This window comes from Pieris napi, chromosome 4, assembly GCF_905475465.1.
Source record: "Pieris napi chromosome 4, ilPieNapi1.2, whole genome shotgun sequence".
NCBI lineage: Eukaryota > Metazoa > Arthropoda > Insecta > Lepidoptera > Pieridae > Pieris > Pieris napi.
In genome coordinates, this window is record NC_062237.1 from 4,197,142 (window position 1) to 4,221,967 (window position 24,826).

Consider the following 24,826-nt stretch of genomic DNA (forward strand, 5'->3'; position numbering starts at 1 on the left):
TATCTCTGCTTCCGAAAATTGAAAAACACGGGGGTCGGGGAGTGAAGTGCGGTGAAGCTAAGAGCGGCTTCAGTGATGTGTATAAAATTTAATTGTTAGTATATTCGATACAAAATTATCTTAACGTGATATAAAAGAAAGATTTCAATTGCTTCTTGTAGCAATTTAACAGAAACTATCGTATTTAACGTCTTACATATACTTTCATCTAGAATTCCGTAAGCTTTCGAATATCTTGTCTACCTACTGACTGTTTGTGTCCTAAGGTGTGGAAATTTAACAAGATACATTTTGTAGAAAATATAAAAAGGTTTATTTATGTGGTGAAAAGTGAGAAATTGTGTTAAAATACTATTTGTTATGTGGTTTATTCTTGTTCTGATGTGGCAAACCGGATTGCACCTTAGTGGAGAAAACGTGACGCTGTTATAAGGTCAGCGTAGCTTTTCTAATTTCTATTAATTTAATATCAGCTTTTGCATATAAACATTATTTAAATACCGGATTTTTGAATTGGTTATCTACCGATATTTGTTGCTTTAACGCCTATCTTGATTTTATCGATTTAATAATACTAATTAAGAATTAATCCTGATTGCTGTACAAATCTAATTTAAATATAAAAAATTTAAGTTTTTGAGGAATTTTTTTATAGAAAATATTTTCAAATATATAAAATATATTACAAACATATTTACAACACAACCACACTTCACCTCGTCTCATACTTTGTTTTATTCTATAAAAAATTTTCATGTGTTCATAATGGAGTAACAAAATATCTACATTTAATTATTGAAGATTGATTAAAAACTCAATTTTTTGTTGTATTTAGTTTTCTAGCCATCATTTTTTATTTTTCTGTTTTGCCATGTCAAATAATTAAATAGAAATAATGCTTAACCTATATTCTTCTTCAGTTTCTCTTTATATACCTATTTACATTTTCATGAAGAATATAGTTTTATGGCTTCTGTTGTGATCTTATTTTTTGCATTGTTTCCATTGTGATCATAAAAATTCTCACAAAATAAAACTATATAAACTTAATCTTAAATAGAATTATTGTGTAAAATATGACAAACTTTCCACAGTGCAATTTATACCTATAAAAATTATTTAAACCATGTGTAGTTTTAAAGCTGGAGTATTAATGTAAAAGATTCAGAATAATATTCTATGTTGAGTGTGGCTGCTGCTTATGATCTATATTCATAAATAATCCTATATTAACAAATAAATAAATAAATGTTATTAGATTATTAAGAAATACCAGCTCTCTACTATTATAAAAACCTCGGCTTATAATTATTCTTTTGCATACGCAAGTTGTCCGCCATTGTTGTCCAACCGTGTTTATTTTTAATAGTTACAATGTTTACATGCCTAACCTACCTCAGCCTAAAGACTGAATTCCTAAACCACTAGCCTAACACTGTTGCCTATACCAATTAAATTATTGAATGTTTTATATTTTTTTACTAAATACTTTATACTGTTGATGTGTTATTTAAAGGGGAGTAGTAACGTGATCAAGTGTTCAATGAGACTACCCTACGCCCTTTTGCGCCCTCCACTCGATACCAATAAATTTCAAAGCAACGATTCGATATAGCTCGTTTTGATCTTAATATCATGTCAACATAGAGTGGCTTAATAATATTGTAACTGCAGCATTTTTAGATTGTGGTGTTCGTTAATTTTCGTCGGTGTTAACTTTGCCCATCTAGATATAAAAAAAATCAACTAGTAAGCGTCGAAGCTGCGTCTAGAAAAATAAATCAATTTACGTTACGTCAATTTTAAAATAATGTTAATGAAAAGGGTATAATAAAAACACTAAATCAAAATAATTTGTTAATTAATAACATGAACATAATTTGGTTTTGGCTATTAATTCAGCCATATAAGTATTAAATAGAACATTACATTTCACAATATCCTTATTATACAAGTTCTCGGATAATATTGTTTGTTTCTATTGTATTGCGTAGGTACGCACGCTTAGTTTACGACTGATAGAAATCTTGCGATTGTGCTCTAACAAGATTTCGCTCGAGAAGTGAGAACACAGACATTAGTGAATATAACTTTGATAGAAGAAATAATTGTTAGGTGATTAACTATATACCAAAAATAACCAGTTTTAATAGCAATTAAGATCGGCCGTGTTTTTCATAATCCATGCGCAGTCTACAAGTATGTACTTAAGAGCCTTCCTACTTCCAAGCTGCCGTCTCCATACGGCTCAGTAGGGCGAGACTTACAGTGTACATGTATGATGTATGCTGCAGTAGTGCACTTAGCTCTAAAAAGAATGAACGTGATGTTAGAGATGCAAGTGTCGAGTCTAATGTTTCGGGCTTAGGATGCGAATTTTGTATTAGTCAGAACATAATCAACGTCTTCACTTCTTGTATTATAAAGATAGATTTGTTTTGTTTATCATGCTTAATTTAAAAACTACAAAACTGATTTTATAAAAAAATAACATGTTTACAATATCCATTAGTCGTGCATACAAAAAAGCGTAAAACGATACGTGACGGAACTCGCACCAGGCAACTTTTTCAAACTTTGATTTGATTTAGTGTTATCAGTTATCAGTACAGTGGACAATTTCGTTACAAATTACTATTACTGATTTAAAACATGCGTTTGTACTTTCACAGAATCTCATAAAATTGCTGGTCATGAATAGGAAATGATTTGGACACTGTATATATCCTGGGAAAGTAATTCAAGTAATTTTAACGACCGTATTTATTTTATGTTGTCTACACATTAAAACAAATGTTGCTTTTTCGTTATTCAAACAAAAAAAGTGAATCATCGTGTTTAACCTTCGATCCCATTATGCAAATTATCTGACAAATAATATTATGTTATTGTGTAAAAATGTTTTTATTTAAAGATTTTAAATTTAAACCTATTAGAAATTTTTCTTTCTTCAGAAAATTCGTAATTGCTATGTATTTCATGATGAAGAAATGTTAATTTAGTGATTTAGTTATGATCTGAAATAAGGTTTTAGAACAAAATTAGCTGTTATGATAGAACCAAGTGTTTTCTAAAATAAAACAACGTAATTGTTCTTTTTCTTAATCGCGTTTATAAGTAAGGTAAATATGTAATATGATCATTTTGTTACTTATGCACGAGAATCTGAGTTCCACTTGAAAGTTAGACTAGTCGACGTTTAAGTAGGTTTTTCTCGGTTTCATTCATAAATATTAATTACTGTTACTTCAATCATGTTACTTTTTCTACTTCGAATATTCGCCGTGAATATGTAACATTAAGGTTGTCTCTTGGATACATTTATAAATTAATCCAATTAGTGCAATTGCGTTATTCTAACGTAACTATAGCGCTCAAGATAGTTTATTGATAACAAAGCTTTGTGGACTTAAACAAAATTAAATGTCTGTGGTTTAAATACTTTTTGACCGGAAGTGTCAGTGAAGTATTAATTACGTGCATTTTTCGTGCAATGATGTTGAAACGAAATGAACACTAGTAGCGGCTGTATTGAATTTTAAGGTCATTTTACGTAATACTATACGGAAAGTGAACATTGCATTACCTATTGATCGTATGTTAACCCTTATTGAAAAAAAAATACAAAACAACTGCGTTTGTTATTATACTCGTTATTGTATTTGTTTTTGTACACGAATTGTTTTGTTTTTTTTACAAATATGTCATTTAGTTAAATTGATGATTTTGAAATAAATTTGCATGTGAATTTTTTGAAGATTTTAATTTATTAAAACAAAGTACCTACAGACATTCAGTATGCTTGTGTGGTTTCGAATTAATACAATTTAAAAGTTCTTGGATTATGTTATCATTATCAATTCCCTCTTGTTTAAAACGTATACAAAATATGTATTCGTTTATTTTGTATAAAATCGGCATCTATTGATTTTAAATTACTAACATGTATTAATTATTAAAAAAATAGGTTTTACTATGGCAGATAAAACATAAATTACATATTTGTGTGACCTTATCAAAACACTCATATAGTAAAGGCATTATGATCGTTTTTTATAAAAAATGCATATACAAGTGTTTGGACAACACGGAATTGGTTTCCCACCACGATTTAATTTCCTTGAGAATCAAATTTAGGACTTTGTCACTTTTAGCTGCGGGCGTGATCAAAACTGACACAGTTCCTACAATACTATTTATTGTAATTGAAAAATATATATATATATTTATTGATTTATTAAAATAATTATGCTTTGTTACAGATGGCAGCTGTAAGCACGCGGCGAGCGAGCGGCCGCGCGTCGCTTGTTACTTGTGACACGTCTGTTAAGTACGTATTATTTTGACCCCTATGCTATAGTTGATATATCTGCTGGAAACTTTACTCGAAATGGTGTTGATAAATTAATAGAATTAGGTCATAAGGCTTATGTACTACCATGATGCCATCCTAACTTTTTAGCATAATAAAATCATATACAGTCCAGAATCTCAAATTATTTACTTCTACCGAGGTAGAGCAAATAAAAAGTATATGAGTTAAATTTATCATTATGTTTCATAAAATGTTTTTGAGTTTAAACATTCAACAATGCGGTGGGTAAAATAAAACTATAAATATTGATCTGAACATTATAATAAAGTATAACATATAGAACTTTCATTGAAATGCCTTCTTAATTCGAATTTATAATCATGCCGTGCCGTTGCTGGCTCGAACGCAAACTTCTGGCCAATCTATGCGTTCTAGCGAGTACCCGTCGGAGTCTACACAGTAGATACGACCATTACCAAATTGGTCTGGTCGATAGTTGCCATTAGGCTGACATACTTCAGCCACCGTCATGCCACGCTCCGGGAAATGTAACGCAGAGTCACGAGCGCAGTCTGTGAATAAAAATGTTGAATGGGATTTATTACTATGGATTCAAACAGTTCAAACAATTTGTATGACAATACTTGGCGATTAAAAAGAGTGGCGGAAAGTTTCTTGCCAGTTCTTCTTACCCGCTCTACGCCCTTGACTTGCGAACTGGTAGTAAATGTAAATTTACAATTAATTTATCTTCCTTCTGACAATTCATAAGTGTACTTGTTTACCTACATGAATAAAGATATTTCGAGTTTGAGTTTGATTATTAGAATTTTAAAATATTTCTCATAAAAAGCTGCTACACGACAAAATCAAATGTAATACATTAATGCCGCATCCACTGAACCTATTTTATAATGAAACGTCTCGTACCATAAATGATGGATATTTTATTTGATATGAAAAAACACATTTGGGCTTGCTTATAGTTATCCAAAAAGTATTTTAGTTTAAAAAAAGATCGAGAAGCGAATAATATGATTGTATGGGAAGCTATGCGGATTAAAGCTATGGCAAAATGTAGGTGGGCAGCTTTCGTTTTCTCTGTAGAACAGTTAGTTGATTGGACATATCCTATGACTCTCACATTCCGAACACGAAGAATGAATGAGCACGAGATGTTGGGAATCGGGTCATGGTCGCAAACCGGTCGCCGCGAATTCGCTTAGCAATGCACTAACTGTAACGTTATGTTTCCGTCTCTTGGCAGTGACATGTAAACAATCTTTAACTAACAACGAATAGATAAACGTCAATACAACGCTAAAATATTCAAATACTAAAACAAATACTAAGTGTAAGAACATCGAGCGGCCTTATTGGAATTAGACTTGTGTAGAAAAAGTTGTGAGGAAGTTTCCATTACCAAGCTCAACGTAAAAATAAAAAAAAAACATCGTATTTCAATACTTAAGTTGTATGTGTCAAATGAGTACTCTCTGGAAATAGTTAATAACTTTATAGGTTATGAATTAATCATTAATTCATAAGTAATGTTTAATTATAGATTTCTGAAATCGATTGAAGTTTCCTTAAAGTTGAGAATGGTTCCCCATATATCCTATTAATAGATTGTGTGGGGACCGCTACAAATTCTATTTTAGTCAACTTCCTTATGATCGTTAAGGAAATGTTGCGGACTGCGGTTAAAGGTAAGTAGTAAACTCTATAGTGTAGGATTGTTTAGTGGTTGATGGTTCGGTTACTTACTACAATTCATGTTGTTCATTTCGTTCACAATGGCTTGCCAGGATCCCAAAATTTTCCCATCACGTCCGGTACAATAGGCTCTGAAAGTTCCCATAAGCTTTTAAGTACACTGCGTATTATTAGGACAAAAATTTAATTTTAGAATTGTCTTCGTCCTCCATTGTGCCATGGAAAAACTGGTGTAGCATTTTTTGACGACCGACTTTTAAGTGTTGGAAATTCAGCAAGCAGACGTTTTTTCATTTAGAATTTAGGTCAGTCAAGTCTTTATTAAAAAAAAAATATTGGTTGTTTGTAAAGTAGGTTTACGATCGAGATGTTTACGTGATAACGTCTTATTGGTGATATAGGTTTTTGGGAAGTAAGGAATTAATGAAGATAACAATTTTTTCAAATTTTAAATTACATCTATCGTTTTATGCACACTTTTGATGATAAATTTCGGGTGTAAAATGACAAGTTTACTTATTCGACTATGATATACATTTTTCTTCATACATTCACGGAATGACTGGCAGCGCTCGAGATGAGACGGGAGATCGGTCCGTCTCTCTCTATCGTTATACCTGCGATCGCGCTCGTGAGGTTTTGGTGTGACACAAGTTTCTGAACATGTCACCCGACTAAAACGATTTTAAAGACGTTATCACGTCAAAAGGTTTTATTACTTGGGTGTGAATGAAAAACCTTCTGAAATATTGGCGTATAGTGCTGCATGTATCACTTTAGTTATACGCACATAAAATTCTATTGTTAAGATCAAAATTTTATTACCACTTATTTTTGTTATCTATCCCGTATTAGATTTACAAGTGCTAAAATAGACGTTAGAAGTTGTAATGTGGTGATGAAGTTATCTAAACTGTAACAGTAAGATTTGTTTAATTAGATATGGTGTACTTACATTCCATTCTGAATTTGATAAGGGCCATAACTTCCATCATAATCACAAAATGTCGTTGGATTGCCGTAGAAATGAGTTCCATGTTCCGTTTGCTCTTTCTGTATGGTTGATAAGGCGAAAGCGATACTCTCGCATCGTCTTAAATATTGCTCACCGACGGACGATGAACTGTCTTTATAATTGGAGATAAATTAGAAATCCGGTAAACATATTTTTACACGCTTTATATTAATCTAGAACTACAGTACTGCTGAATTAAATATAATAAAATAAATCAATGGTGCTACAACCTTTTTAGGCCTGGGCCTCAGATTTTTGTATTCATGATCATTTGATAATCTAATAGGCAAGTAGGGGATCAGCCTTCTGCGCCTGACGCACGCCGTTGACTTTTTGGGTCTAAGGCAAGCCGGTTTCCTCGCGATGTTTTCCTTCACCGTTCGAGCGAATGTTAAAATGCGCACATAGAAAGAAAGTCCATTGGTGCACAGCCGGGGATTGAACCTACGACCTCAGGGATGAGAGTGCACTGAAGACACTAGGCCTGCTCACACTTTTAATTATATATAATAGTAATCTTTAAATTAAGACATGCCAATGAAGTGATTTTATAAGCGAATAATGATCATAATTCATTTGAAAATTGTCTGCATCCTCTCAGTGGTACAATAAGCACTCACTACATTGACCTTATGCCTAATTTACATACTTACAACATGGCAACATTGTCATGTCCGTCTCCGGGACAGGAGTCACTGTCGGCTGTCCAGTTTTCGGTTCAGTGCACCAGCACATTCCTTGGTTGCATTGTAGAGGTTCGTAATCGCCAGTGGATGTGCAGTGAAAGGTCACAACGTTTCCTTCCTCCTCTAAGTTACGTCTTGCTCTGCTGCAAGCTGAAAGTTAAGATGTTGTATGACTGATGATTCCCTAATCTTACCTTAAGGCCGATTTACATTATCTTAGTGTTTAGGAGAGTGCTTTAGTACAACTTGAAAGGCAAGTTCTTTAGCGTAGCGTTTACTAAAGCAAGTAGCGTTTACATGTTTCAACTAAAGTACTATCCTAAAGCACTCTCCTAAACACTAAGATAATGTAAATCGGCCTTTATATGTGTTACCACAGATATTTAAAGAAATTCATTATGCTTTTTTGGGAAATGTTTAAAATGACTGACACTTGAAGCTTTTGACAATATACAGAAATCACGATGTCATTAATAGTCATTCAAAATTTTGTAAAAATATAAATTCTCGCTATAAATATTCTTTATTATTTTTTATAAATTGTTATGCATACGTTATAATGCTTGGGGTTTAGATTTGAGTTTTCCTGTTATCTTAAATATGATTGTGGCTCAGGTGAGTTTCGATTGTAATAAAAACATACCGCATGACATCTCGCTTGCTTCGCTCCTCCACATTTGTCCAAATATTCTTCGACCCTTTTTATCCGCGCAGAAACATCTGTGTTGTTTTAATATTATATTTAACAATGCATTATAAGGAAAATGATATGAAATTTCGTGTAAACCTACTATATATACATTTAAATTTTTTATATATACATATTTTATATATACATATAAATTGATTAGTGGCTTATGTTAACTAGTGCCGACTGTTCTGTTGTATACTGGCTAAATAGTGCTTTTGCCTAGGCTTTTGGTCTGAGATTTACATTATATGGTAGACAAATACTTTACGAAACCATTTATAAACGTTGATTTCTTGTGTACATATCGATTGGCAAAAAAATTATAAGATATTCAGTTGCATATTTCACGGATATTACATACATCATAATAGAAATCGTCTACATATATCGGATGCTCCAGAAAAGGAGTTATGCGATTTCATAATTATATCGACTCACCTGCCAGTAAATGAATCGCCTTTGCATTGTACAGGTGAGAATGAACCGTCGGGCAGGCAATTTGCAGGTGGCCTGCACTCGTGGTCTAGTTAAAAATATAAGATGAAATATTATATCAGCATTTATTTATTACCTATTGGTATTGGTATATAAATTAGACATTACTTGTCATAGCCTATCTATAGATATGACGTTTTTGTATGTATTCCAAACCTACTAAAATCTGTACTATTAAGTAGAAATTTGTATAAAAGACGAATTGAAAATACACTTACCTAAATAATCGTCATCCTCATCTTCTTCTTCTTCTGGTGCATTGAGCGTACATCCCGGACAGCAGTTAAATATGTGACTGTTTCTGGTTAAGGTATAAAGACCTACACCGCAATCTTCCGCCGTCAAATCAGTTATACACGCCTGGGCTTTTTCACACCTCTGAGCATAAAATACTTTAGTCGTCAAAAAAACACTTACAACCGTTACACAAATTAATATAATATTCATATTTTACTTCTTCGTGAAACTTTTATGAAAACAATGCATTGTTAATTAGTGATTGAAACCTTATCAATACATTTAAAATTATCTTATCACATCGTGTGTCGGTAGATATTATAAGTAACACTCATTTAAACGTTGTAGATTTAAATAAATGAATCTTGAAAATTCAAGAAGAATCGTTTCAATTAAAAGTTAGGTCAAAAGTGTTTTTGATATTAATACCATTATTTATTTGATTGCAATTTCTATATAATGTTGTTGTTATAATGAGAGATCGCAATGTCTAATAGCCTATTCGTTTAATATGTATGAGTAAGGTTGTTATCAGCAGTATATCGCTATCTCAAGTTAAATTACTCGGTACACGGCAGAGTCAGGTCGTGAGTGATAATAGCGCCGTGTGCGCTAGTGTTTGCACCGAGCGCAGACAACCTGAGCTGTTGTACCTTATCTTTATTATCAATTTTACATTCGGAGAAACGGCCTATTTATTCAGTTGTAACGTCATGAGAAAGTGAACCACACTAACATTATTATCTCATTTTCAGATTGGAGTAAAGAGGCCGTGCCAGGCCAGTATGGAGGAGAGCAAAAAACGTGTACACGGCACTAAAGTTTCAAAAATAGCAAATATATTTCAAGGAATGCCTTCTAGAGACGACGAAGACATGCGAGGAACCGACGTTACGGTTGTGAGGACTGAGAGCCATTTGGCTAGGTTTAATAATGCTCGCGCGTTATTTGAAAAGTTAGGTGAAGAAAATCGTGGTTTCCGGATCGAAAAGTCACCTTCTGCTGCTGCCAGTTTCGCTGGAACACGCGGAGTATCACCAGGTGCTCCGTCCCGCTCTCGGTCCAGCTCTGCCGGCTCCGTGAGTCCGCCTCGAAGTCATGGCCCTCCGACTGTGCCATACGCCTCTGCAATTAATGGAGACAAATTGTCAAATGGTGCTGCACAACCGCCACCAAAACCAGTCAAACCTAGTGTGCTTCCAAAGCCAGAGAAACCTGATAGACGGTTTAATAAAGAACTAATAGAAAAGCAGAGAAATTGGACTTCTCACTTTAATAAATCTCGTCCTGCCAAAACTGAAAACGAAAAAATAGAAAATAAATTTTTAGCCCAAGACCGCAAATCTCCAGAAGATACTGATAGATATGTGGTTCCTTCGCGAGTGTATACTCCGCCACTTTCTCCGGGTGCGATTGATACTCACTTGGAGCGACCCACTACACTGCCTACTGCTTTAGTGAATCGAAGCGTACCTGTTGCGAAATCACCTAGTCCTGTTAAAAACGTCGCACCTGTACTACCTTCTCCTAGATCTAATAGTGCGAAATCACCCACCGTAAGAAGTTCACCATCACCCAAAGCAGAAATTCATTCCGCTGTTATACAAATTACAGAAACAAGAAGTTTGGTAACACCTGAAAAAGATGATGTGCGAGAAATAAAACCACTTCCTAGAACTGATATGTACTCTCATTCTGCTAAAGTTGTGGAGCGTGTATCGACTATAACAACGTCTACTATTGTTTCATCAAGCGAAGGAAATGTATCTCCGATTAAGTTTCACAAAATATTACCTTCACCCCCCATACGAATGCCAAGATCTCCACCGCCGCCAGTGCCAGATGATAAAAGTGCACATAATGACAGCATCTCGCCGGTTACTTCTTTACCTGAAGAATTTTCGCCACCATTGGAAAGTTTGGATGAAAAGATTGATAAAGAAAAAGCAGTGGATAAATCCCCTGTATCGTCTCCTAAAATAATACTTGCAGATGATGAACCTGTCGGTGCATTAGTTTCTACAAGACCGGATGTGTGTGATGTTGTACCTAGGCCCCATTTGGAAGAAAACGAGGAGACATCGCGGTGCAGTGGTGATTGGGAGGAAAAGGCTAGTCGTAGGTCTTCGACACCCGAGTCACCAGTCAATGTGAATGTGGCAAATAGGTCACCACTGACATCGCCCTTAGCGTCGCCAGTTCACAGCCTGCCACGCTCAACATCCGAAGCGCCGGTTTCTCCATCGCAATGTAAGTTCTTTTATTGTTATCTTGAAATGTTTTTGATGTAGAGCTTATCACGGTTATCTCTTTATCTGTTCATACCTTATACAACAACATTGTTTTTTTAGTCTCTTTAATGTTCGAATGGAAAAGTAAATTAAATAAAAACAGTATTAAAGTATATAGACAAGAGGGGTGCAAAGAGCCGCACGATTTTCACTCCAGTTAAATATTGAAAATATTTTTAAACAGGTTAATTTTGCTTTTACTAGTATTACTAAATATACGAGAAAAAATACAGAAATTTACTAAAATTTAATAATGCCTTGATTAAATTCAATATAATAGTTAAGAAAGCTTAAAATATTGTGATCAAACAGGGTATCAAATAAGTCTTCTTAAATTGTATCGGATATCCACGCCGTCGCACGTAATTATGTTTTTTTTTACATTATAAATTGAGCAGAAGCGTTCTTGGCTTGACACATAAAAACATCGCAAATTGTAGTCTGTTATAAGTGGGTGTGGATTGACGTACGTTTGGCGGTCTCGCGTTCAGCGGGTTCAATGTAATATTGAGGAAGTCAAGGTATTTGAGAAGCGAGACTTGCGATCCCGATTTAGATGCTCCGGCGCCGCCTCCGCGCAGTTACTCGACTGACGCCGTCCTGCCCCTACCTCTACTCTATTTAACTGGCACAATTACAATAAGCTTGTCGCCATATTCATGTTATGTCTGAATACGAGGGAGTTCTTAAATATCACTAAACCAGTGCCGATACGTTGTTTTTATTTAACATTTTTGGTCCCGAAAACGCTATTTACGTATCGTGGAGTTTATTTTGCACACCTAATAAGACCAGAATTCAAAGGAAACTTTTCATAATGAAGTGTTTTGTGAGTGTCTAAAGTGGGTGTATAGTTAAGTGACCCAGTGTCGCCAAAATACGTCGTTTAGAGTTAAATGTGCGCGTGAGTGTACGCGAAAGATTGCAATGGAATGGGGATGAAGTCATTAAGGGTTGCCCGCACCGAGGTTCCGACGGTATGCGCCTGTGCGGGTGTTGTATTGGTTAGTAACTTTCTTAAACTTGAAGCTCATTTTAACTATACAGATATAACAGAAAACTATAAAACCTATTTGCAATAATATGAATTTGTCAAAATCTTAGAAAGTTCTTATGACTTTTATAGACATTTGTTATAGTAAGTACCTCTTTTGTGAGACTCAAGAATATAGACTTTTTATTGTATAGACAACAATGCCTTCCAGCAATGGTGTTATTGAAATCCGTACTATACAAAAGTCGTCAATAGAAAAGATTAAAATTATACAATTTTAATGTTTTTATTTTTTCGTTTGTCTCATTATTGTCAAGTGATGATTACGGATACACATTAATTTTGATATGAACTATTTATCCGGTTTGCGCACTATATAATTTTTAATTAATTTTAGTCGCAAGAACCACTTACGTTAAAATAAATAAAAAACCTCATGGTTACCAAATATATTTTAAAATATCCACTTAATGTTTGTGTGGGAAGAGTTGTCTTGATACTTTATAAAATCTTGACGGCCTATTTAGGAATCTTGACCTCATAAAAATACCAAGTAGCTTTAACAATCATTTACGAAGTGGTTCAAGCAGAAAAGAAAACTTATTAGGTCATCTTCCGTATCGCAGTTTCTTATCTGAAGTACAATAAAGATTTTCATATCGCTCGAAGTAAAATTTTCTTCTAACGTTAAAGCGTAGCGGGAATTGTAGAAAATTAATTGTAAACAATGCTCCGTTGAATGCTGACAAGTGTTAATTAACAAAGCCCGGGTCGCATCAATGAACTGGCAAATAGAACTAATAAACCATACATTTTTTATGTCACAACGAGACTAAAATGAATTGTATGATTCGATATTACGTAGAAAACCTCGCTATAGCAAAAATGGTTTACTTTATATTGTTTTTAACATTGAACACGTAACCAAGCATCGGGAGAACTATTTTTTTTATTGAATAATCATTTGTTAACGGTTATTGATAATTAAAGATTGCGTAATATTTTTTTTATTATTATACTATTACTAGCCGTTTCGCGCCCGCTTTGCTGGACGAATTAAAATAAATTTTATGTTTCACTATTTTATTTTTTTTCATATTTTTATTATTCTTCTTTTTAACTTCCCGCTAAGAAAATTGAAATATGTATTTCGAAAATCGAGTTTTTAACAGATGTTGACGTTTAGAGGTTCTAGGAAGCCTCCCCGAATGTTTCCGCGGTGAAGTCCGTATGGATAAATTTTCATAAAAGTAAAACAGCAATAAAAAAATGAAGGAACGTTGGCATTTAATAAATAAATAGCCATAAACCATCTAGGAAAATTTCGCATCGAATGGTGGTAGTTTCATGTCGATACGATCAGTGGTTTAGGCGTGATTGAGCCTCAAACGAAGACCATTTTCATTATATATATATAGACAATGCAACTTAATTCGTCTCCGTTATATGGTAGCGCAAAGTGCGTGTTAGATTCCTGAGGAAACAATATTATTTCCCCGTTTAAAAGTTGATCGCTAAGAATATAAAATTATTAACGAAATATTTGTTCCGCTGTACAGCAACAGGACTTTACTAAAGAATTATATAACATCAACTCAAGTCGGCATCTTATCTGATATTCCTTTTAAATATGACGGTAGTAGGCAAAGTAGGCATTTTGTATCTGTTAAATGTACAAGATGTTTATTAAATCCGCGCATAGGTGCGCTAATGACCTAATGATGGGTACCTGTGGATGAACTCATTTTAAATTTAGAATAGTATTAACACCATTTCGTTATAACCTCAATTCTTTCACGTGGGAGTAATAAACGATAAATAGATATTAATTACATTGAGACAAATATATTCTTCTCAATAGGTGACGATACAAAATAGTTGAACCAGAAATAGATATTAAAAAACAACCTTGACGATAGCGTTATCAATGTTTATTTGAAAGTCAAAGTTGTAGGTATAATATATTTACTAGAGTTCTATATGCAAAATACCAGTATGTTTTATGAATTGGTTTGGTAGATCTTGTGTCGTATTAAAACGTATACATTTTATAACATAGTCACAATATTACAAACAAAAAGTCAAAGAAAAAGATTCAAAAGTCTAGCTTCGCGTAAGTATGACAAAAACTAATCGGATTTTTATATATATACTAGCTGATCCGGCAAACGTCGTTTTGCCGTGTTTATCATTTATAATAAAAAATAAGGGTTGATCGTAGAGGGGTGAAAATTAGGGATTTTATGTATTTTTTAATGCTGTATCATAAAATGTTTTGCTAAAATTAAAAAAAATTAGGGGTGGACTACCCTTAACATTAAGGGGGATGAAAAATAGATGTTGTCCGATTCTCAGACATACCCAATATACACACAAAATTTCATGAGAATCGGTCTAGCCGTTTCGGAGGAGTTTAACCACAAACACCGCGACACGACAATTTTATATGTTAGATATAGGAGAACAACTTATATTATTAATCTACTAAACTCCATAATATTAATAAAATATATATTTGATAATAAAACAATTTTTTACCGGATTGAAGTTATGTATTTACAATTATTTTTCATAATTTTAAATTTCACCGACGTTTCGCGTGCTTTACGCGTGCGTGATCACGGTGACTGAAGACAAAAGGTGTTGAATGTCAAAAAGTATCACAGCTATAAATACATAACTTCTATCCAGTAAAAAATTGTTTTATTATCAAATGTGTGAAAGTTATGTCAATAAAAGACAATACCAAAATATATATTGTTAATAAAATATTAATAAACTTGTTTCCCATTTCAGTAGGCGGAGGTCGGAAATCGTCCGATCCAGATGAGACTGCCCGTACAAGGTCTCGGACGCCCAGCGTCTCAGATGAGGGTGGGTTCAATGAACCCTCACCAGAAGTGGTGGCGAGGCTCCGGCCCGCAGAGTACCGAGAGCCTCCTCTGCCACTCACACGCGATATCCGTGATGCTGAACGAGCCAGATCCGACCCGGATACATTATCTGTTCAGCAGCAGGTAGGTTTAGACAGATGATATATTAATGATATTATCACTTAGCTAATAGAATATACTATAAGAACATCTTATACAGTACTTTGTCCTATATGTAATAGAGAAAATACATTTCACGGGAATAAAACGTATTTGACTATTGATTTATTTTTAATTTAAAATTATGATATAATAAAATAAATGTTTTGCGCGTTTTACAGAATGATGTAGGTTTGACTTACAAATTGTTCGAGTAAGTGAAATATTTAAACACTTATATTTTTAATTCAAAATAAATAATTCATAATCGATCATTACTAATTGTTCTATGAATATAAACTGATTGATTGATATGAATATCAATTTTGAAATATGGAATATTCTTAAGCCTAGGTACGACTTAGAAATTTTCTAAGCCTAATCTACAAAAAAATCAAATGTATTAGGAAATTTTCTAAACCAAATGCAAATTAAAAAATTATATGAATCAATCATTTGACTAGATCCTTAAGTGACCTTCGGACCCAAAAATGAATTGAATTAATCCAGAGTTACCTTAGTAATCAACGTGAACATGTACTAAATATTTCAAAAACTATGTCGTGCCTTTGTTATTAAAAAAAATGTTTATATACTTCAGGACTCGGGTGTAGTAGTAAGCGAAGCTAGTCAAGGCTCCATAGAGGTGCTCGACAAATCGACCACCAGCCAATGGAGTGTGTCGGAGGATAACCCCCCGGAGCCACGCGGCAGTGATACCGCAGATTACGATGATGCAGACGCCAAACAGCCTGACAGTATGACGCCAGATGAAGCTGAAATACTTTTAAGCTCCAGGTGCGTGATTTAATCACTATATCAAATACAATGCAATTAATGTTATAACTATATATTTTTGATAATATTGTATGACAGTGACGATATCTTAAAATGCATAGTAAAATTATTTAACGATGTTAACTATGCCATAAAATTTTAATTTATTAAGTTGCACTACTTTAGGCCTACTTTCTTCTTCATTACTATATGTTTTCACTCTCGTTATATTACGAGTGGCGCCTGTACGTCGCAATATTGTTTCATATTATTTGTTGCACGCTATTTTATTTATTTTCAAATCTTTGTACACGTGAGTATCTGTGTGCGATGAGTTCTATTGCGTGCTTTTTACTTGAATTAAACGTGGATTTTTTATCATTTGCATGCTGCCTGCACAACGCTTCATTCTTGCCCGATCACGCAGTATTCTGGAGAAAAAACTTAGGTAAGCTTGCTCGGTTCATGCGAACTGTTTCATTCTTCTTTCTGCCAAATGTAACGCGTGACTTTATTCTTTGCATAGGTATACCAAATACATATAATATTGTCTTCTTTACTATTATTGTTATTAAAAAATATTATTTTATGTTCACAGTATCACATACGATCCTTAATTATAAAGTGTTTAGTTTATGTATAAACTCCAATTATTGTACTGTCAAGTACTCTGGCGGGTATGAAGTTATAATTACAATGGAACGTAATAAGATCTTGTCATAACGCTTTGAATTTTAGGCAAGAAGCTCTGCTGTCTGATGAGCAGGCTCAAGAGATAGTGGCGATGCTGTCGCCGCACGCGTTGCCTCACGATAACGGTGTCTCGCTCAACGACAGCTACCAGTCCATGCTCTCTTATGAGAGGTTTGTATTGAATTACAGTCAAAATCTATTATAACGACATCGAACTACTCATATTTGGTCGTAAAAACCGATGACGTTATTATTAAGTACCTAATATGTACTTATTCTTGAATGTGCGTTAAATACATTCATGTATAAAATAAAACTACATTTTATTTATTTCACATGAAAATTATAAGATGTGTACATATTATTATCATTTTTCTACATTAACAAAATCTGTTATTTTGAAGTTATACTTCTTTAGGCGCGTTATGAAAAATTTATGAGAGTGAAATTTTACGATGCGCGCGCACCGTGACACTAAATTAACAGAATGAAGTTGCTAAATTAACAGAATGAAGTTGCCCACGGAAGATGCTACGGCATTGCACTTAATTTAAAAACAACATTCGAATAATAATAGAATTTATGTTACACTTAATGTAAGAGAATAATAATAAATATTTATTTATTTAATTTTTCAAATGTATACTGAACTATATTGACTATAATGACTCCTTTTCCAGTCTTTGATTATTTAATTGTAATTTATTATTTGTAATCAAAAACTATTTTTAATAATGCCAAAGAAGTATAACTTACATAAGTACACGCACCCTTTTTTTTTAATAAGGCGGTCTAATAGAATTCAGCCGGGATCTGTGATTATGGTCAATTTAACCGGTTGTTGTTCTAAACGTAATGTCGTAAACGGTTTTGAATATATATAGATTAGCATTGAAATGATTACATTTAGTACATTAGTGACATTCAAATTTTCAAGTATTTTATAAATAATGAAAAAATAATATGCAGCATGCAGTCAGTGGACGAGAGCTACGAGTTCGTTTCACTGGAAGCGGACGCGGGCGCGGGAGGCGACGCGCGCGTACAACCGGAACAAAGCGAAGCGGAGAGACCGCTCGAAAGTACGATACAGAACGAAGCGGAGGTGGAACCGGAATCCACGGAACCGGATAATGTCTTTGAAAGCTACCCGCCCAGGTCGCTCAGAGAACTGGCAGAGGAAAATGGAATTCACTACTTCGAAGATGGACACTTTTATACTGAAGTGAGTCTAATACAGCTTTAGCAATTATGCGTAATATTTTTTAGAAAGTGCATAAATATCTCTATTTTTCTCACGTGATTGTTCTTTATTTCACAATTCTTTAAACAGGAGTTCTTTAGTCAATGCGGAAAGTATTCAATAATTCCAGTTATTAAAAAGTGCCATGAAAGTGGGTTTAGCAATAAAGGATGTCAGGACCGTAGCTAGTGCAGCCCGTGGTCTTTGCTTACCCAATAAAAATAAAAAATAAATGAGGGTTTTGAAATTTAGCCTTTATTTTCTAGCTGTTCTCTCTCTCTCTCTCTGAAGAAACCAAATTCATATCATATTCATTCATATATACAGCGATCTAACGGTTTAAACTTGTTTTGACTACGAAAACTAAACGGCAAGTTTAAAACTTTGTTATTGCCTCAAAAGCTAAAAATTAATTACTATAATTTTCGTTGAGGTCGCTGGTCTCCCACCAATAGAAGAAGATGACGATGATGATTACTACCCACCAGTATTTGTGAAAAAGAGCAGTAGAGTTAAATTTAGGTAAGTTCCTGACTAAGAACATTAATTTTTAATTATAATAAGAAAATTGTTAGCAAAATAAGAAATTAACCTAAAATAACACTGTTGTAGATAATTTCATAATGTTATCGCAAATTTTAGTGACTTTGAAGCCGATATACAAAATATTGATATATTTTAAATAATTTGGGTTTATATTTGTAAAAAAGGAGACTGTTGGCTTAGTTTCAGTGTGCGACTCTCATGTAGGTCGTAGGTTCGAACCACGGCTGTGCACCAATGGACTTTCTATGTGCGTATTTAACACTAGGAAAGACATCGTGAGGAAACCGGCAGTGTCAGGCACAGAAGGCTGATCACCTACCTGTTTATTAATAAAAATAAATGCTCACGAAACAAATACAGAAATCTGAGGCCCAGACTTAGGTAATTTAATTTTTTCTAAAACCATTAAAGACATTTTGTTAATCTGGATCTTTCAGTACCAATCCAATGCAAGTATTTTCAACCCACTCTGTCCGGGAATACGATCGCCGCAATGAAGATGTGGACCCGGTGGCTGCGTCTGCTGAATACGAGCTGGAGAAGAGAGTGGAGAAGATGCACGTGTTTCCGGTGGATCTCGTTAAGGGTGCTGACGGACTTGGATTGTCGATTATAGGTAATATTATTATGCCTCGCTACGTCGCACATTAATTTATTAGCCTTTTTGATAAATGGAGTAGCACAAAAAATCTAAAATGTAAAAATTTATTCAAGTTACAACATTAAGAGTTACATATTACATTAGATAGAGTTACATTAGTTAAATATTACTTAGTTCCTGGTTTTTTATGACTTTATAAGCATATTTTTCGAGTAAAACATCTGTTTATTTAAGATTGTATTTTTTAATCTAGATATTAGGCCGATATAGATATTTTACTATTATTATATTAATTGTTATATATAGGTATTTCAATATATTTACAGTCATAAACAACAACATACAGTCCTGTACGGCTGTACATTTTGCTCACTCAGGCTTTCTTAGTTTTATAACGATTACTTAAATCGTCGGAGTTAAGTCCTGAGAACATAGCCAGACGCAGGCACTCTCTTCAACAGTTACATTGCATTCATTCGTTTCATAGCAATTAACATTTAATTATTTTGCATATAATCTATTGTTGTATGCGAGTGGTTAATATAGAGTAAATATAAAATCCTCCATAATTTAACCACCCTGATGACCCAGAAACCGTACAAGTCCAGTTGTGTATATAATAATAATGACCTCAGTATCTTTTTCAGTATTCGATAGTTTGGCTCTCGTTTCTCACGAAGTTCGGGGGCCATACTTGTGTTAAATCTTGACTCTGAATTTAACTTCGTTACAGACAAAAAAGTGTATTAGTTTGAATTAATAATAATTAATGATATTATAAAATCAAAGGTATGGGAGTAGGCGCAGATGCGGGTTTAGAGAAATTGGGTATTTTCGTAAAAACCATCACTGAGAGTGGGGCCGCCGCAAGAGATGGACGTATACAGGTCAACGATCAGATTATAGAGGTTGATGGGAAGAGCTTGGTGAGTTTTAGTTTGTTGCTATACACTTCTCGCATTTTTAAATGTTCCGAAAAGATTCCCTTTGTTTATCATACTGCATTGATAAAATTTAAAAAAAAACATTAATTCATTTAGGTAACACAATGTACACTTATGAACTCCATAAAGAAATACATATTAAATGCTTCTAATTTTACATTTACATTTACTGCCAGTTCTCAAATCAATGGTGTAGAACGGACGAGAAGAACTGGCAATAACTCTCCGCCATTCTTTTTAATCGCCAAGTTTTTTTGTTTTGTACGTTGTGTACGTTGTGTACGTTTGTAAGGAGCTGCAACCATTACACCATGACATCTTAAGTAATTAATAATATATATAAAAAATAAAAATTAAGATTTGTCCTCTATCAGCAGTAGGCATGGTGAAATAGTAGCACGCACTAACATTCTCGTGGGAACAACACGCAAATACATAGTCAAATTTAATAAATTATTAGGATTTTTTATATTATAAATTGCATTATTTTGTCTTACTGTCAGATGGTGGCACTTTCAAAACTGCTTTCAACTGCGTTACTATGTTTAAACTGAACGTTGTCAAAATAAATGTTTTAAAAATATGTTCCGAGTGAAAAAGTAAAAAAAAATACGCTTTTTATTCGCCCGTATTGGGTCAAAACAAGTCAATAATTAACTTATTTCGCGATATAAATAGGACAAAACAAACTAAACCTGTATAATCATTTCTTAACCTTATCCTATCCTCATCAATCGTGACTTGTATAATTCTTATGTTTCCTTTTACATCACTATTCGCTGTTCATGAATTTGTAAGATTAGCTTTTAAGTTTTTAGTCTGTTATTAATATTTTTTTTGTATTACTTTAGATTAAGGTTCTGTATAACATTTGGTGGTTCTGCACTTCTCGCACGCATCACGTTTCTTTTTTTTCTCTTTAGCTAGGCTTGCCTGGAAGAGATCGCTTATTAGCGATAAGGCCGCCCGTTGCATCCCTTATAATTTTTATGTATTGTGTTTCTTTTATTTGCAACGAAGTGTAAATAAATAAATATAAATAAACCCTCGCTCTTTTGTACTTCAGGTTGGTGTAACTCAAGCATATGCCGCATCAGTCCTTCGCAACACATCTGGACCGGTGAAGTTCCTCATCGGAAGAGAGAAGGATCCGGATAACAGTGAAGTGGCCCATCTTATTAGACAGTCTCTTGCCGCTGATAGAGAAAGAGAGGAAAGGTATGAGAATAAATAATTATATTTAACAAACGAGTTAGATAATGTACTATTTTTTTTTACTTGCGTTATACAATTGATTGATTATAAAATTAATAATAAAAGTCTTTATTGGAAACTTCACCATTCCTTCTAAGAAAAACTTCTGTAACATTAATCTTAGGTGCATTAGAGTATACACAATATAAATTTAAAAATACAGAATTACGATCCATTAGTTTTAATGTCAGAACATGAACATATACCAATGTTTTAAAAACGACATAATATGTAAAGTTATATGATATATGTATAAATATGATTAATGATCCGAAATATAAAATGGCATATATGTATTTGACATTTTTTACTCGTGAGAATTACAAAAGTATTAAAAGTTTGGGACCTACAAACACAATTTGTGGGCATATTTAAAAATCCATTTTACAGAAAGCGATGAATAAGGTTTAATTAATCAGTTCAGAAACAACGTACACGTACGTAGCTTGCCTATACGTAGTACGCAACATACGCACTAATCTCTTATACGCTTATTCAACGTATTAAAATCTAAATTTCAGAGCAAACCGTGAACGGCAAAGGAGACAAGCTGCTGAAGAAGAGGATACTCATCCAACAACTGAAGTTGCTGCTTCTGTCCGACATCCTGATATATTACAGCTCAAGTCACTCGTTAATGAGGTACTGCTTTTTATATAATTTTTATCTTACTTTTAGACTGACCAAACTAATCCATATTTTATGTATTTAAACGTGTATTGATTATCCACAGTTTTTTTAAAGATATAAAAATAACACCATATACGAAGAAGATTATGTAAACATAACTAACAAAGACAATGTACTAATAATTTACTTGGTGAGGTGTGTGTGCGTTTTAGGTGATCTTAGAAGTCCATTCGATTTATTTATTTCCTTCGCAACTACGCGTTTAGATATAATAAGTCTTGTTTATAAACTATTGTTATAGTAATAAAAACTCTTTATGTATTTTTAATATTAAAACAATAGTAAAGTAATATTATTGTCAGTTTCGTCTACAAACACAGTTATCTACTATAGTATAATATCAACGGCGACTAATTAAGCATCTAAGTGCTAAAGAATACATGTATTATGTGCAGCAACTTTTAGTATTATCACCTTAATTATTTATCAACATAGAGCCTAAAAGATGTTTCCGATGAGAAATTTTTGTCGGTGATTTTGATAATAATTTACTAAATTTGACAATATAATATTATGCGCGTGCGAATTCGTGGTAAATATGTAGTTAAAAAGAAGCTTTGCATACATTTTTCATATGATGGTACGCGGGCCAATTGTCCCCAAAAGTTAGTCGATAAAATAGTATAATTGTCTTTGGTTTACACAAGTACTGCATATTTTATTCTATGAGAGTTATTTCATTTTTGCTCTCAGATCAAACATGTTAAGACAATCAAACACTAATAATGTTAGAAATTTAAGTGCGAAACAAAATTTTTTTTATATATTCGCAGCTGATAGGAATGGAGGCCGGTGGAGGCAGCGGTGCGGAGATAACGTGTCGGATGCGCGAGTGGTGGTCGCAAAGGGCGCCTCCACACGAAGATGTAGAAACTTTGAGGGAAGCACTCGCTAGGGCTGCAGACTCAGCCACTGCTGCCACGCACAAGTATGAAAAGGTGAGCCTTTGAGCAACTACGTGTTTCTCTACATCAAAAAGCCTTTTTGCTAGAAATCAAACATACCAGGCTGTAACGATGTATGTTATAATTTGTGTTTCGAAATTGTTTAACTTTATTCACGCTTATAAAATTTATAAAGTCAAGTTTTAATTATTTAGCAAGTAAAGATTAACCTGAATAAAATATATGCTTTAAATAACATTGTTTTAAATATGCTTGTAAAACCACGAACTGGTTTCAATTTGAATTGTTCTCAGGCGAAACGTGCTCTACGCGAATGGCGACGTACGCGTTCAATGGTGCGTGCTCGTGAAGAATGGTGGAGCAATACGTTGCGAGATGCCCACAGGGAGTACGCGGCTGCGCTTTCTGCGTTACACGATCGAGTTGCCAGACTTGAGGTGCTATTGCTGGTTAGTTATTTGTATGTTTTCGGTTCATGCAGTTTCAACGTTGGCAGTAACTAATAAAAAAATTAATAGGTTATGTCGCTACCATAATGCCATTGCAGAGCTCTCACGTGTTGCATGGTTCTCTGTCCTCGGCTAAGAGTAGAATTAGTACAGTATATTATAACACTGTACTGATAATTCAATTCTTGATTAAATTAGTTTGTACTTTATGGTTTTTCTTTTTTTAATGATGTTCTTAGTATCACCGTTTTTTTCTTTTCATATTTTTGCTTGTACGTCAATTTGTTTCTAATTTTGTGTTTAAAAATTAATATATCTTATTTAAATGCTTATTTTAATCACAATTAATAGGAGTAATGGGAGGTCCAATTAAATTTTACAGGAAACGCAGAAAAAGGCAGGTCTCCCGGTAATGCTACCGCACGAGCCATCTGCTCGTAGAGAAACTCCACCTTTGCCAAGAAAAGCCGACCCAGATCCGCTACTTATCAATGGTAAGTCGTTAAGTCTGGAGGAGTTTTGAGATGCACTTTTAAAATATAGCTATTGCCGGCGTCTACAAAGCATATAACCGCGACTTTCCTTCCAGTAAAAACTGGCCAAATTACGTGCTACTGCCGCGGCTAATTGACTCCCGGATGTCAAAAATGTATCAGATTCTTACATAGAATTAACTCTTATATCGAAAGCATTTTAGAAATTAAATCGTAAACATATATTTTTTTAATTTGCAAGGTTTGAATAACAATTGCCGCTGTATATTTTATTAATAATAATATATCCTTAATTACAGAGAAAGTGGTATACAAGACGAACGAACGTCATGATTTATCACAATATTTATCCAAAATTAAATTATTTCAGATCCATGGAGCTCAGACAGCGATCTCTCCGATCTATCGCCTATAGAGGATGAATACGCCAAAGTGGATAAGTCCGAGAAACGTAGAGAAGCACCCGATATCGGTGACGTGACAGCGACAACTGACGCGACACCTGTCACGAACGTGCCAGTGACGTCTTCGCCCGTCATCTACGCGACTGTAACGAATGTGACGTCACCGCCCGTAACGCACGTGTCGGCGTCAAACTCTACGCTTGTCACGAACGTGGCTGTTACAACTGCGCATACCACAGTCACAGAAACTATGTAAGTTACTTTTATTCAATAGATTACAAGGTTTCATAGCTATTAGATATTTTTTTAAACATGTTATGTTAGTGAACTTCTGGGAAATGTATTTGCTGGAAT

General features: G+C 33.9%; 3 protein-coding genes across 3 annotated transcripts in view; 2 read left to right on the forward strand and 1 right to left on the reverse strand.

Annotated features, from left to right (window-relative positions):
- Positions 1-12,039, forward strand: LOC125048881 (proline-rich extensin-like protein EPR1). Its single transcript, XM_047647836.1, has 4 exons — positions 1-433; positions 4,263-4,330; positions 9,911-11,158; positions 11,938-12,039. Exons 3-4 carry the CDS (start codon positions 9,941-9,943, stop codon positions 12,037-12,039), a joined length of 1,320 nt encoding a protein of 439 aa, XP_047503792.1. The 5' UTR covers positions 1-433; positions 4,263-4,330; positions 9,911-9,940.
- On the reverse strand, positions 4,633-9,440 carry LOC125048595. Its single transcript, XM_047647343.1, has 7 exons — positions 9,137-9,440; positions 8,862-8,946; positions 8,376-8,452; positions 7,700-7,882; positions 6,987-7,158; positions 6,083-6,162; positions 4,633-4,887 (listed from the first exon to the last, which is right to left on the reverse strand). Exons 1-7 carry the CDS (start codon positions 9,363-9,365, stop codon positions 4,694-4,696), a joined length of 1,020 nt encoding a protein of 339 aa, XP_047503299.1. The 5' UTR covers positions 9,366-9,440; the 3' UTR covers positions 4,633-4,693.
- Positions 12,024-24,826, forward strand: part of LOC125048594 (neurabin-1-like) — a 19,757-nt gene continuing 6,954 nt past the window's right edge. The window contains exons 1-15 of the mRNA XM_047647342.1: positions 12,024-12,450; positions 15,237-15,457; positions 16,074-16,270; positions 16,677-16,697; positions 16,988-17,113; positions 17,912-18,167; positions 18,619-18,707; positions 19,169-19,347; positions 20,122-20,258; positions 21,343-21,494; positions 22,052-22,172; positions 22,994-23,158; positions 23,419-23,574; positions 23,957-24,068; positions 24,439-24,724. Of these exons, the coding sequence (XP_047503298.1) occupies positions 12,426-12,450; positions 15,237-15,457; positions 16,074-16,270; positions 16,677-16,697; positions 16,988-17,113; positions 17,912-18,167; positions 18,619-18,707; positions 19,169-19,347; positions 20,122-20,258; positions 21,343-21,494; positions 22,052-22,172; positions 22,994-23,158; positions 23,419-23,574; positions 23,957-24,068; positions 24,439-24,724 (2,243 nt within the window). The 5' untranslated portion in view covers positions 12,024-12,425. The remainder of the gene's footprint in view (positions 12,451-15,236; positions 15,458-16,073; positions 16,271-16,676; positions 16,698-16,987; positions 17,114-17,911; positions 18,168-18,618; positions 18,708-19,168; positions 19,348-20,121; positions 20,259-21,342; positions 21,495-22,051; positions 22,173-22,993; positions 23,159-23,418; positions 23,575-23,956; positions 24,069-24,438; positions 24,725-24,826) is intronic.